At 43.3% G+C, this 15,182-nt stretch overlaps 1 protein-coding gene across 2 annotated transcripts in view; it reads right to left on the reverse strand.

The window, feature by feature from the left end:
• The window catches only part of fat4 (FAT atypical cadherin 4), a 397,379-nt gene that overhangs the window by 31,814 nt on the left and 350,383 nt on the right, over positions 1-15,182 (reverse strand). For both annotated transcript variants that reach the window (XM_078539696.1, XM_078539702.1), the window contains exons 12-13: positions 12,109-12,416; positions 3,773-3,858 (exon numbers count right to left, since the gene is read on the reverse strand). In XM_078539696.1, the coding sequence (XP_078395822.1) occupies positions 3,773-3,858; positions 12,109-12,416 (394 nt within the window). The remainder of the gene's footprint in view (positions 1-3,772; positions 3,859-12,108; positions 12,417-15,182) is intronic.

The raw sequence follows: 15,182 nt of genomic DNA on the forward strand, positions 1-15,182 counted from the left end.
ATGAGGTCAGGAGCTGAGTGGCCCTGGTGGAACCCAAACTGGACGTCAGTGAGCAGGTTATTGCTAAGCAAGTGCCGCTTGATAGCACTGTTGATGACCCCTTCCATTACTTTACTGATGATCGAGAGTAGACTGATGGGGTGATGGGGCAGTAATAGACCAGGTTTGTCCTGCTTTTTGTGTACAAGACATACCTGGGCAATTTTCCACACAGCTGGGTAGATGCCAGTGTTGTAGCTATACTGAAACAGCTTGGCTAGGGGTGTGGCAAGTTCTGGAGCACAAGTCTTCAGTACTATTGCCGGAATATTGGCAGGGCCCATTGCCTTTGCAGTATCCAGTGCCTTCAGCCGTTTCTTGATATCATGTGGAATAAATCGAACTGGCTGAAGATTGGCATCTGTGATACTGGAGACCTCCAGAGGAAGCCGAGATGGATCATCCACTCGGCACTTCTGGTTGAAGATTGTAGCAAATGTTTCCGCCTTATCTTTTGCACTGATGTGCTGGGCTCCTCCATCATTGAGGATGGGGATATTTGTAGAGCCTCCTCCTCAAGTGTGTTGTTTAATTGTCCACCACCATTCACAATTGGGTGTGGCAGGACTGCAGAGCTGTCTGAAGGCAAGATTCACTGAAATCGGTAAAGGAAGAATTAATGCTAATGATGTAGATGAGAAATTATTGCTGGCATCAGATTCAGTTAGGTCCAATGCAATAAAAATATTTGGATAGAAGCACTGCAGCAAGAGCAGGTCTTTGCAGTAACACAAATGCACCAAAAAAAAACTAGGTGTCTTCATAATAGAGCAACCCTGGAATATTCTGTAGTCATTGGACTTTGTAGTAGTTAATTGGTTGTTGGTTTAATCCAAGCCATTGCTGCCTATCTCCTGACTTGCACCAAATCTTGTTCACCCAGCACCTCAGGGCTCACTGACCTGCATTGGCTCTTAGTCCCCGAAAACTTCGACTTTGAGATTGTCATCCTAGTGTCCAAATCCTCCATGGCCTCAGCCCTCCCTATCTCTGTACCTCTTCCAGTCCTATAACCCTCTGAGAATCTTCAGCCTCTTGTGCATCGCCAACTTCCTTGTTCCACCATTTGGTGCCTCTATCCTTCATCAAATTCTGATATTCCCTCCCTAAAGCTCTTTCAGTGCCTTCACTTCTCTCTCCTTTTTAAAATTTACCCCTTTGGCCAAACTTTTGATCACCTGTCCTAATGGCTCCCTCTTTCACTAGGTGCCAATTGTTTTGCCTCATTGCTTTCCTATGAAGTGTCTTGGCACACTGAAAAGCATTATCTAAATGCAAACTGTTGTTTGTTGCATCTCTGCAAAGTTCTTTACTTTCAAAAAGCACCTTAGGTGTTACTTATGTGCTTTTTGCCTCAATCTTGTACATTTTTAGCTAGTAGCAACATAAACGGCTGTATGAATAATTCAGATGGTAGCAAATTGGAAATCTCAGGAAATAAAATCTGGCTGGAGGTGGCCTTCTGCTACTCATCTGAGAGAAAGACCCACCTCAGAGACTTCTGACAAAGCTGATTGGGTAGCAGCTCTTTAGGCCCAGCAGCACCATCAGGAGCAGTGGCCACTACTGGGTCTGTACCTAGTCCCCAGATTCTAAGTGTCAGGAGCCCCAAGACCAAGTAAGTGCAGGGGTCTGGTGATGGGGAATGAAGGAGAGGCCCTTGGGGGTGGGGTGGTGGTGGATGATAGTGGGTTTGATTGAAAAAGTCAGGAAGGTAGAGAGCATCTGGTGGGGGAGGTGGCAATTGGGAAACGGAGCCCGTCAGGAAGGAGCGCCCCCCCCCCTTTCCAGCCTGAGGCCCAAGCCTCAAAATTATGGCCGGTCAGGAAGTGTGTCTTTCCTCGCCATTAATTGATCACTTAAGGGCCTCAATTGTGGCGAGGGTGGATTGAGGCCCCTGGCAACACCTGTCCCCCATTAAATTTCAGACAGGTCAGGGTAGGTGGCATGTAGGCTAGCCAAGGAATATTATGGGCCTTCCTGCCTACAAACTCGGCACAGGGGCCTGTAAAATTCTGCCCTAAGCATTTCGGGTCATTAAGTGCAACACACATAGGTCTGGTTGTAATAGACAACTCTCCTGGGATCTGTCACCTGTCTAAAATGCTACACCTGTCTAGCAATGTGTCTCAAAACTGATCCCTTCATGGCACCGTATCACATTTCTAATTCCCACACTCTCAAAATATTCATCAGAATGATCTCTGAATGACATAGCTGAGTTACTATCAATTAGTGATCAGTTAGAGGCAGTTTTATGTTATAAGCATGGGTCTACTAGGAACAATATTTTGACTGTCCAATGCCATTTGATTTAAAACTCTCAACAGCTGTCAGAAAAAGGAGAGTTTTGATCCCATCAAACTGAACTGGATGTAAACCTAGGTCTCACATCATAACCAGCCAGCAGGAAAATGTACTTGCAGCTTTCCAGATAATGTGACGGTCTGCCTATTGCGGGAAAGTAAATGTTTACCCTCACTTTCCAGTGGTATTCCAAATGTTTTTTCTCCTGTAAAGAAGTTCCCAGATTACAGACGAAATTAGTTTTTAAATGTATTATAAAATAACATTAAAAAAATATGGTTGTACTCTGCGCGATTCTCAAGAGCCTAAGGAGGAACGAGCAATTACTTTATTCACTCCAATTGCTGTGTCATGAGCACTAATTCCCACGGAGCTAAACATACCTACAAGCTAAACATACAAGTGTACTGACCTGATAGCCAGACTTTAACACCTGCAGCCACCCCTACCCCCCCACCCCTCCAGCCTCGTCTGGAATAGGCAGCAAAGAGTTGGGCGAGGGTTTAAAATCCTAAAAATTGAGGCCTCACTTCCAAGACTTCGTGTTTTCAGCCACTGTAATATTGATGGTAGAGTATCAGGTCCTGGATGAGGTTACCACCGAAAAGCAGACCAGGGTTACTTAAGATTCAAAGGTTGTAGCCCAATGATGTCACTGGCACCGCAACATAGTTTTGAGGCCTATACAGAAGGGAATCCTATGCTGTGTGTTGTCTAGCAATAGCAAAAATGCAGAATGGGGCAGCTGACCAGAAGGGGCCCCAAGTAAGTTTTTAAACTTTTCCTGGCTTTGAACTCCTTGTGGGCCTGGGAGGAGCAGGAATGTTCATCTCATGCCCCTTAAGGGATTCTTGGGTCTCATGAACTGTCCAAACTTTAGGGACTCCTCAGCGTCGGTATCCAATGAGCTTCAGGAATTTCCCAGCATTGGCATCCCCACCATCTCTCATAAAGAGGAAACCCTGATATTCCTCCATGTTCAATCAAGAGGAAATGCTGGTCTGCCCCTCCCAATGCAATGCGCAGGAATTCCCTCCATCCACTGACAGCTGAGTCTCTAGCTGTGGCCTTCTGCCTCCATAATCTGAACCTCACCATTGGCCAGTGGTTTAATCTGGTCATGTGAGACTCTGCACACATTTATTCAAATGAGGCAGTGCTGTTCAGATAGGGCATTTATATCCCCGACCTTGCTGAGTTTGTCACCCATTATCAAGCTCCCCTGTACCCTTCTGGTCCCTGAGAAACTGTGGCCAATATCTCTGTTACAGATACAGTAGCCAATGCTGGATGAGTAGAGAAGTTTCGTAAGTAATGCTGAGAGCACAGTGGTTATATGGCTAGCCACAGGTCCCTGCAACTTCATCTTGTGTTCTGACAAGAAGAATGGTCTGACCTTGCAGGGGACTGCAAGAGAAATTCTTACCAATCAGTTGCTGATGTCAAACTGGTCGCTGTGCAGTAACCGGTTTCCTGATCTTCAGAACATGAGTCCACTGTTAGAGATGCCACCTAGGCAAAAAAAAAGTCATGTAGTTTAGCCTTATGTAGCTTGACAATGTCCGTAACCATTTCCCATAGAAGCCATTCCGGAAGTTTTGATGTTTGCAATGCAAAGAAGCCTAAACTGCCTTGAACTTTCATAAAATTTCTAGTTAATTGTGCATGGAAAATTTGAAACATTAAGAGTGAAAGTGGTCTGTGCTAGCAATGCAAAACAGGCTCCTAGCAAAATAGCAGCCTGTTTTACACTGCACATGATGAAAATTCTGTCTGTTGTAAAATGCAATGCTGATTCACTATAAGCCCATTTCACAGAACTATTAAATACCAATCCCATCCCCAATTAATTTCAGTAAGTCAAATCATTGCTTGTAGTTACACTTTAAAAATTACATGTATTCAGATGTGTGAAAAACATGTAAAGGAATAGCCCATGCCTTCTGTTTAGCTTTATAACTGATTTAAAAATACTAAAATTATACGCATTATAAAATCTGTGTTTAAATATTATTTCTAAAATAATGAACGGTGAGAAGGGAGTGTTACTCAGCTGAAATAGAAACTGGTGACACTGTAAAAGTATAACTTCTTAACAGTTTCTTAATGTCGCTAAATAAAATTTCAACTCTCATAGTATTTATGATTTTATACTGCAGTGCATAACTCTGGGGCTGGGATTTTCTGGGTTGCCAAATGTTCCATCCTGACGCAACAGGTCCTGCCACCCAGGCCCAGGTTTTGTCACTGTAGCTGTGCCATTTTTAAATAAAAATGTTTTTTGACACTTATATCCTGATCATCTTTGTATCTCTTTAAGGATTACTAGAATTGGTGCAGATTTGATTCCGTGTTGTAATATTGTCAATGTTAAATAATATCATCCTCTGATTGAGAAACTGGAATAGTTATCTTTGGCCAGTAAATACATAACTTTCTGAAAATAAAACCTACTCCAAACACTGCACATTTGGGACCTACTGACTATAAAGTCACGAAGGTCATCTGGTTCAATCTAAGCAGCCTATCCCGTTCTGGCAAAGAACACAGTGTGTGCTGAAGATTTAATTGAAATCAGCTGGTCTTTGCTTCAAGAAACTTCTCTACGGCTGAAGCTTTTAGATGTGTTTGTTTGGCATTTAAGGAATTGTATAAACAGTGAAAACTATTAAAACGACAGTTTTATGTTATTTATAGATCACAAAAATTTTCTACGTTTAAAACTGATTTCTCTCAGCACTTATAATAGAAAGCTGTTTAAGTTCCCTGTGCAATCCCTACAATTTATTTCCTATTACATACCATGTGCTGACATATTTTGTTAGCTCAAACAAGCCTGCATACTGAATAACAGACATTCTATTATTGTAACTGTTTTTTACACTCTGAATTTCTTTTAATTCTTTCAGCACAGGAACATATTAAGTGTTCTCTAACTAAGATGGAGTGATGTTAATGTCACCTTGAGTGACAGCCTGTTACTGATGTAGGGCTTCACCAGTTTAAAGTCAAGTTTAGCTGCGAAGGTTCATTAGCTTTTAGTACATTTGTCTCTTCAAGTCTATTGTGTGCTTTCTGCTAAATATATGAAAGCAGACTTTCAAAACCATACAGATAGCGTAAGAAGCTGAAATTCATCTTGTGGCATATGATGAATAGATCATTGGTGAAGTATTTGGTTAACTATGAGGCAAGCTTTATGTAGTAGAAAGCTATGAATAAAAAATGCTTGGTTCAGTTAGCCAGCTTCTTTTTGGAGAAGGGGAGAGAGGGCAGCTGGCTTAGTTTTACTATATTTGGAATAAGCGAGTCAGGATGAACAAAGATATTCACCCCGCTTAGTTCAGTTTGTTATCCATCTCAAATTTACGAAGCATGTTTTATGGCGGAAGCCCTGCCTGCTGAGAGCTGCTGACCAATCAGAGGCCAGCAACTCTACTGAATGGCAGCACCACGGGGGAGGTGGTGGCTGCTGCTGTTAGGACAGTCGCCCAAGGCCCAGTATTGTTGCTGGATCCCAGGCCACAGGTGAGTGACAGTGGAATGGGGATTATGGGGGAGGGGGTTCAGCAGCGAGGGCAGGGAGGTGGTTCTCAGCAGTCCCCTCCGTTGCTGATGCCAGGTCCCTCGATCAGGCACTGAGCATCTTTAAACATGTGACTTCCTGCTGGAAGCATGCAAGCAACTCTGCAATGCGAGCCCCACTGCACCTCGTCACCCCCATCCCCTCACAAAGCTAGGTTATAGGAACATAAAACTTGGGATCAGGATTAGGCCATTCAGCTCTTTGAGCCTGCTCCACCATTCGATGTGATTATGGCTGATCTGGTTAAGTGAGCATGAATTGCAGATCTAATAAGGGTGGAGGCAGTGGGATCCCTCCTGCCATTCTCCCCACCTCCCTACAATTAAATTCCCTCCTGCCACCAAACTCAGCATGGGGGAGGGCATTAAATTCCGTCCTCAAACTATTCCTCAAGCCCACAGTTCCACAGTTACATCGTGGTCTATTTCCCGACCAACCCTATTTAATAATATACATCCATTTTGTAATCACAGCTCGTACTTATAGCATTAGTATGCACATTACCTAATAATTCTAAATATTCAATTGGCAAATCATCTGCTTAGTTACTGTCTCTCACAATCTCTTTGAATTTTAGACATTTTCTCTGTATACCCTGACTCCCACACAACTTGATACTGTGTGGACACATAGGTGTTTTACGTTTAAATATGGCAAAAGTCCCAACATTGATCTCAGAGATGGTTAGTTAGAGTTGTCCAATTAAAATGAATACCTTTGATTGTTTGTTTTGTTTCTCATTATTTGACCACTTTACTGTCTAGTTTACAATTTCCTTCTTTATCCTAGAAGTATTTGCTTTAATTATAAGATTCCTCATTAACTGCTGTCTAAAAAGCAAGATCTAAAACATCCAGCACATAAGTCTCATACAGGAGAAGCACCAGGCATAAGTAAAAATTAGGTGCCAAATTGGTGAAGCTACATCACAGGACAACCTGCATGCTAAACAGTGGAAGCAGCATGTGGCAGACAGAGCTAAGGAATTCCACAGCCAATGGATCAGATCAAAGTTCTCCTGTCCTGCCACATCCAGTCATGAATGGTCCTGGGAAATTAAACAACTAATGGGAGGAAACGGCTCCAGAAATATCCTCATCCTCAATGCTGGGGGAACCCAGCATGTCAGTACAAAAGACAAGGCTGAAACATTGGCAACCATCTTCAGCCAGAAGCACAGAGTGGATGATCCATCTCAGCCTCCTCCTGAGGTCCCCAGCATCACAGATGCCAGTCTTCAGACAATTCGATTCACTCCACGTGATATCAAGAAATGGCTGAAGGCACTGGATACAGCAAAGGCTGTGGGCACTGACAAAATTCCAGCAATAGTCTTCTTAGCCCAGCTGTTCTGGTACAGCTACCACACTGGCATTCACCCAACAATGTGGAAAATTACCCAGGTAGGTCCTGTCCACAAAAGGCAGGACAAACCCCATCTAGCCAATTATTGCCCCATCAGTCTATTCAAGATGGCAGGTGTCATTGACAGTGCTATCAAGTGGCACTTACTCAACAATAACCTACTCACCAATGCTCAGTTTGGGTTCCACCAGGACCACTCAGCTCCAGACCTCTTTACAGCCTTGGTCCAAACATGGACAAAAGAGCTGAATTCCACAGATAAAATGGGAGAGTGATTGCCTTGATGTCAAGGCAGCATTTAAGGGGCAAAATTGAAGTCAATGGGAATCAGGAGGAAAAATTCCCAATGGTCGAAGTCACACCTAGCACAAATGAAAATGGTTGTGGTTGTTGGAGGGCAATCATCTCAGTCCTGGGACATCGCTGCAGGAGTTCCTTAGGTAGTGTCTGAGGCTCAACCATCTTCAGCTGCTTCATCAATGACCTCCCCTTCAACACAAGATCAGAAATAGGATGTTCACTGATCATTTGTGCCTCCTCAGATACTGAAGCAGTCTGTGCCTGGATGCACCAAATCTGGACAACATTCAGGCTTGGGAAGTAACATTCATGCCACACAAGTGCCAGGCAATAACCATCTCCAACAAGAAAGAATCTAACCATCTCCCCTTGACATTCAATCATCGATGAATTCCCCCACCATCAACATCCTGGGGATAACCATTGACCAGAAAGTTAACTGGACTAGCCATATAAAAACTGTGGCGGCAAAAGCAGGTCAGAGGCTGGGAACTCTGTGGTGGGAAAATCATCTCCTGACTCTCCAAAACCATCTACAAGGCACAAGTCGGGAGTGTGATGGAATACTCCCCACTTGCCTAGATGGGGACAACTCCAACAATACTCAAGAAGCCTGACACTATCCAGGAGAAAGTGGTCAGCTTGATCAGCACCCTGTATACTGCATTCAGTTCCTCACCACCGGCACAGAGTGGCTGCAGTGTGTACCATCTACATGATGCACTGCAGCAACTCATCAAGCCTCCTTTGACAGCACCTTCCAGTCCAGTTACGTGTCTCTGTGAATATTCAGTCATTGGTTTATTGGCCTCTTATCCAGTCCTCTCACATGCTTATGTATTGTTCTGTTGTTGGATTTATGGTGCCACCAATGCATTTGCTAGCCTGGACGTAGATCTGCAAAATCGTTCATTACTGCCTGTTTTCTGTGTGCGATGATGACTAATTCCTACTCCTACTCCTAGGAGTCAGTAGCAAGAAGTAACAGGGTTATCAGGGTATCTCTCACATTCAAGGTTTAAGTTTTGGGAAAAAAAACACGTATGTTGAATTAGGAAGGAACATTCAAATTATTTACATATAGCATATGTTAGATTTTAAAAAATGAAATAGAAATAGGAAGAATTGAGAATGAAGAGGACATTGGGGCTAGGTCAGCTGGTCACAATTAAATGTATTTTTCCACACTTTTGTTAAAGCAGCATTTTAGCAATAACGAACAGCATTTCTATCTTTAACATAGAAAAATATCCAAAGGGGCTTTACTGTTGCCTAATCAAATACAAATGGACACCAAGCCTAAAAAGGTGATATTAGAATGGCTGACCAAAGTATGGTTAAAGTGGTAGGTTTTAAGGGGGCTCTGGAGGAGAGCGAGGTTGAGAGGAGCAAAGGTTGGGAGGCAGAGTAGCTTAGATGAAATTCCAAAGTTTAGGACTAGATTGCTGAAAACACACCTGCCAATGCTAAGGGGAAGGGCGTAGGGGTAGTACAAGAGGCCACAATTTGGAGAAATGCAGAGCTCCTGGAGGGTTGTAAGGCTAAAGCAGGTTGTATAAATAGGGAGGGATCAGGCCCTGGAGGTGTTGGAACATGAGGGTGTGCATTTTAAAATCAAAATGTTGGTGGACCAATGTAGGTCAGTAAGCTCAGGGGTCATGAGCAGAACTGGTGTGGGTTAGGATATGGGTAAAGTGTATTGAATGAGGTGAAGTTGATGGAGTATGTGCTCTAAGTGCATATCTGAGTTTTTCTTTATTTGTTCGTGGGATGTGGGCATTGCTGGCAAAGCCAGCATTTATTGCCCATCCCTAATTGCCTTTGAGAAGGTGAGTCGCCTCCTTAAATTGCTACAGTACCTGTGATATAGGTACACCCACAGTGCTTTTAGGAAGGCAGTTCCAGGATTTTGACCAAGGGCCGAATCGTCCAAGATTTGCACTAAGTGCGGTAGTGGGCAGGAGAAAGGATGTTTTATCCGCTGGCCGCAATGACGGCTTTTTGTGCCGCCACCTCATTAATTATGCAGCCACAGGAAAACACTGGCTTGTTGGCGGCGGCCACCGATTTGCCTGCCATGCCATTACCTTGCCGCTTCCTCATGCAGGCCGCCATATTTAAACTGCAGCTGTGCGCACACTTCACGCCAGTGAAGACGTGGCCCCAAAAGCCAAGAAGAGTGCAGCCCCCCTCCCCCGATTCAGTGACACATTCCTGGGATGCCTTCTGGACACCGTGGAAGCCTGCCACAATGTCCTCGAACCCCGCTCTGGCTGCAGAGGCCAATCATTCTCACCACTTTGTCTTGGGGGGCACTGGCACAGGTAGTCCGTGCCAGTGCTGCACACAAGAGGTCGGCCATCCAGTGCAGAAAACAGATGGATGATCTAATCCGTGCTATATTGTCTACTCACACCACCGAACACGCCTAACGCCAGCGGGATGGACGATTCTGCCCTTTGTCTTCTTTGAAATATCTTTGTTACAGTCAATGATTCCAGATTCTATTTGAATAATGATTATTTTTAGCACATCTTCTCATTGCAAGGTGTCAGTTTCGTAACTCTGTACGCATGCAAAATGTATTGAAAAAGTGCGGCAAACAGCTTCAATACTAGCTGCAGTGGACACGGTATATAATGTTTAAGGCTGACACTTGTGCATGATTAATGCAGAAGCTGGAAATCTTGTCCAGGAGATAAACAAAACCTATATAGGAAATGGGTGTAATTTGAAAATGAAAAACCTCAAAATAGGGCTTAAGCCCACAGTACACCATGCCATCAAAGTTGAAAGTAGAGGATGACGGAGGTGACTCTTGATATCAGTATAGGATGCAAAATAAAGAGAGCATGCGGCATGGCACATAAAGGCTGAGTAGGAACAAGACATTAAAGTTCAAAAAGTAAAGATTATGGTAGCATCAATAAATGGAGATAACAAAGGATAAAGCAAAGATAGAAGTTCAAAAAGGTTAAAGTAAGAACTCGCATTTATACCACAACTTATTATGTCTCTCGGGATATTTCACATCCACTGAGCTTTGTTAGGAAGTCACTTTTCTAATACAGGCAAAAGCAGTAACCATTTTACACACCGCTAGATTCCATTGAGTAGAGTAATGTGATGAAGGGTCACTAATGTCAGAATAATGGAAGGTTGGTTAGAATAATGGAAGAACTTCCTACTCAGTTTTGAAAAGTGCTACAATATTGTTTTATATCCAGCTGAATTTGCAGACATCTCACTGAAGAACAATGAAACCCTCTCTCAGTATTATATTGAAATATTAGTTTAGATTATGTGCCTGAATACTGAAGTAAAGCTTGTTCCCACAATCCACTGACAGGGAGATGAGATAAATGAGTGTTGGCTTTACCATTATCAAAATCACACCCAAATATCAGATCCTCTGTTAGCATTAGTTTAAAATGTAGAGCTGTTTATAGCATAAATGTATACTCCTCAATATGAGAAAATAAATCATAAAGTGGGATAATGTGTATATATATAATCAACTTTTACTCAGTGTGCAGTGCAACTCAATCTCTAGTGGTCATTAGTGCTTTACGACTTATATGGAAGTACATACAGTATTTCTAACGCACATTAATTCTCAAAGCCAGGTTTATTCTTTGGTCATTAACTGCAAATTAAGCAATTAATTTGAAACATACTAATTAATTGCTTCCATATCTTATTCAATTCTCCCATTTAAAACTGCCATATATGGCACCAATAGAAAACAGCAGAGTTCAAGTGGTGAGCAGAGCTGCACATAAAAGTAAACATCATGTATTTTGGATACTGTGAAAGAACACGGCAGCAGATTATGGCCAGGGTTTTTGGTGCCTCCTCAGACAGGCACAAGAGACATATTCAAACAAATTAACTGGCACACAGTCCTATATTAGCAATATAAAATAATTGAGTGTCATGCCAAATACACCAGTATAATCGAGCTGACAGTGTCACTTGGTACTTAACCTTTGGCACTTTTTTTTTTCAAATTGGACACTTTGTTTTGCACATCTCTCCAAGTGCAGCAGGTCCTGGAAACGGCCCTGATCACCTCCTATGATTGCCTCTCATACCTGCTGGACCTCAACATAATGTGGATTGCCCTTCTGACTCACTCTCAGTCCTCCCATACTATACACAATAATCTAAGCCTTGTGAGTGAAGGGGACCTTTCTGGGCATTACCTTGCCCATCACTGTTTCAAGTTCTGCATGGTACTTGCATTAACACTGAGCATTTTTTGTAGTTCCCAGTAAGTAGTTTAATGAGTAGCTCAACGCCATTATTGCAAGTTATTTTCTTATTGGCTGCTCTGTTATGCATAACCAGTAACACACCTAAGTTCCAAATATGTGCAATGAGTATATCTGTGAGTTCACTAAAAAAACGTTCAAAACAATTAACTGTGATTTAATGTAATACGGCACAGTAAGAACAAATTAAACTCCAGAGGTCACCATGGGATCCAGTTCAGTGAGTTAGCTACTTACCAGTCCAGCCCTTCTCGCAACCACAGTGTGAAACTGTCCATCTGAGACCCTCTTGGTTGTCATCAGTCTGTGTGCCCCATTTCCAAGGTTGAATGAGAATTTCATTTTGCCTTCCACTACTTCCAGCGCCAGGAACTCAGCCTTGTTTCCTGTCTGATTGTCATGGTTATACATTAGCAAGGAGTTTTCTTTAATGGTGGAAAATTTGATATAGATGTAATTATTGTTTGGATCCAAACTAGGAAACTCCATATAAGACAGCTCTTCAAATCCATAACTGTTCAGTTCACAGTGCTTCCCAAAGACACCTGAAACAACAAAACACTCAGAGTAATTGATTCAGCTTTGTCTTCTTTTAGTAATAGAATTTTTTCCGATTATTCAAAAAAATGAAACAAGGAATTGTGTTAGTGTTAGCTTTATATGAACTTTGGAAGTCACATAATAATGTATTTATTGCATGTGCCATTTTTGCACCATTTTTAATGGCCCACCTTGAACCTTAACTGAACTAGCTTGGGCAAAATGCAGGTGTTTGTAAACATATCCAAAATTAACAATTTCAAGTCATTCACATCACTCTGCCCCCATGCGGAAGACCAAAATAGCCAGGTTTCTTGCATATATGTCAGTTTTGACACCCAGAATTTTAGGTGCAGCAGCAGTCAAAGTCAATAGTTCTGGTTCTTACAGTGAATTTTTAAAAATTTCTCCTCCTTAAGACCTGCATTGTGGTTTTCATATCGATTTGAATGCTCAGAGCCAGTCACATTAAAAACAGAAACACTTCCCTCGATTATCCCATTTTTCTGTTTTACACACTGATTGGCTCTCTATTGCCAGCATTTTGTGTTATTACGTCAGATTGTTAGTGGTTTTATCGCTTCTGCATTTGTGGATTAATTACTATTTTATTTCATCTAATAGTTAGTTGATACAAGTTCACGTTATTTATACTTCATCTCACAGTTGAACATTTATAAAGGCACCTCATCAAATGAAACTCTACAAGAATAGAACATTTTGAAGGCAAAATTGGATAGCCCCAAAATTTGGTGATTGCGCAATTACTCTACAAAGTGGTACAGGCAGCATGCAAACTTCGTGCTGCCTATTCATTTAAATGATTGCGACATGCAGCCCATGCTGAATGTGCTGCTGAGTGGTTGCACACTTCAGCTGGGGCCCCAAGTTCATGTAAAGCTCGAATCTGGCCTGTGATCACAAAAGCCAGACTGCATCTCCGAAAGATGAGGTGAGTTCTGGTTGCAGAAAGTGCTGAAACTGCCTGAGGAAGAGTAGAGGGCCTGCAGGAAGCAACAGAAATGGTGCAACAGGCCAGACGCAGTTTTTAAAAATGTATTCTTTCATGGGATGTGGGTGTCACTGGCTAGGCCAGTATTTATTGCCCATTCCTAATTGCCCTTGGGAAGATGGTGGTGAGCTACCTTCTTAAACCACTGCAATCCATGTGGTGTAGGTACACCCATTGTGTTAGGGAGGGAGTTCTGGGATTTTGACCCAGTGACATTGAAGGAACGTTGGGCGATATAGTTACAAGTCAGGAACGTGTGTGGCTTGGAGGGGAACTTGGGGGTGGTTGCTGTTCCCATGTGTCTGTTGCCCTTGTACCTCTGGGTGGTAGAGATTGTGGGTTTGGAAGGTGCTGACAGAGGAGCCGTGATGAGTTGCTGCAGTGCATCTTGTAGATGGTACACGCTGCTGCCACTGTGCGTCAGTGGTGGAGGAAATTAACGTTTAAGGTGATGGACGGGGCGCCAATCAAGCAGCCAGCTTTGTCCAGAATGGTGTCAAGCTTCTTGAGTGTTGTTGGAGCTGCACTCATCCAGGCAAGTGGTGAGCATTTCATCACACTCCGGACTCCTAAGTTCTTGGATGCCATGCTGGAGGTCCTGTGCAGGAGCTCAACAGCAGGAGCAAATGTCTCTTCCCTCAGTGGGGCAGGAGGCCCTCCAAATAAGTGCTGAGAATGCAGTGGGAGAAGGTAGCTGTGGTGATCAATGCCAGTGGGCTAGCTCTGAGGATCTGGATGCAGTGTCACAAGAAGTTTAATGGTTTCTCATGAGTGGTCAAGTTGGTGAATCCCTCCTTACATCACATATCCGATGGCACCACACACTGCCTCACAAACTGTTCCAATCACCACACCCACTTCACTTGTAACCAAGATCTATGTCAACTATGCCTAAAACCTCACATTCATTTGCTTTACCTCACTGTCCCACACTTAGCCACACTTCTGGAAGCTGCACACTCACATCTGCCTGCTTACGCAGTGTGCCAGCTATTCAATTACAGTAGGCACATCACCCAAACACATTACACCAAACTCAATAACACACTCCCCTCCCTTACGCAGGACTAGGTGGCGCATAATAGATGACAGCAGCAGCTGACCATTGGGGGACAGGCAAGGCTGCAGGTGCTCACCCCCCATGGTGGAGATGGCACTGGAAATAATCGGAATCAGGGTTAACAGTATCGCTGAAGCTATTGAGAATGATGGTACCTTCCTGCCCAATTCACTTTCTCGAATCCCACTTCATCTTCACCCTGCAATCTGCTATGCTGTACAAACTGCAATGTTATAACCATGCACTTCTTGTGTCTCCCAGCTTCCCTGAACCCAACCCTGCCCTTGTGCACTTAAACTTTCAGATACCCAAAAACTGTAGCTTGGCCAGCCAGAGGTGCAGGAGAATGAAGCTTAGATGAGAACTGATAAGAAAGAAACACGGTCACTCAATGTGATACTCATAGCTACCAGCTCAGTTACTGTCATTGTGTGAACCTCAGACAGTAGTATGGAGGCAAATCTGCACGTTGTGTGTCACCAAGCGCAAGTGGGCTGCAGCCAGGTCAGGGGGAAGACACTGCGCAGTTGCCGGCACTCCCGAGGGTGAAGTCGGACACAAACTCCTTTGCAGAGCACTCAGATGAGAACTTTGATGGGGCGGTGTATAGAAAATAGCTGGCAGACATGCAGACAGAAAAGCTTGGTGCACTGGCATTCCTGGCAGAGAGCCCATTTTCACTCTCAAGGAGTATGGAGG

This window comes from Cetorhinus maximus, chromosome 1, assembly GCF_964194155.1.
Source record: "Cetorhinus maximus chromosome 1, sCetMax3.hap1.1, whole genome shotgun sequence".
NCBI lineage: Eukaryota > Metazoa > Chordata > Chondrichthyes > Lamniformes > Cetorhinidae > Cetorhinus > Cetorhinus maximus.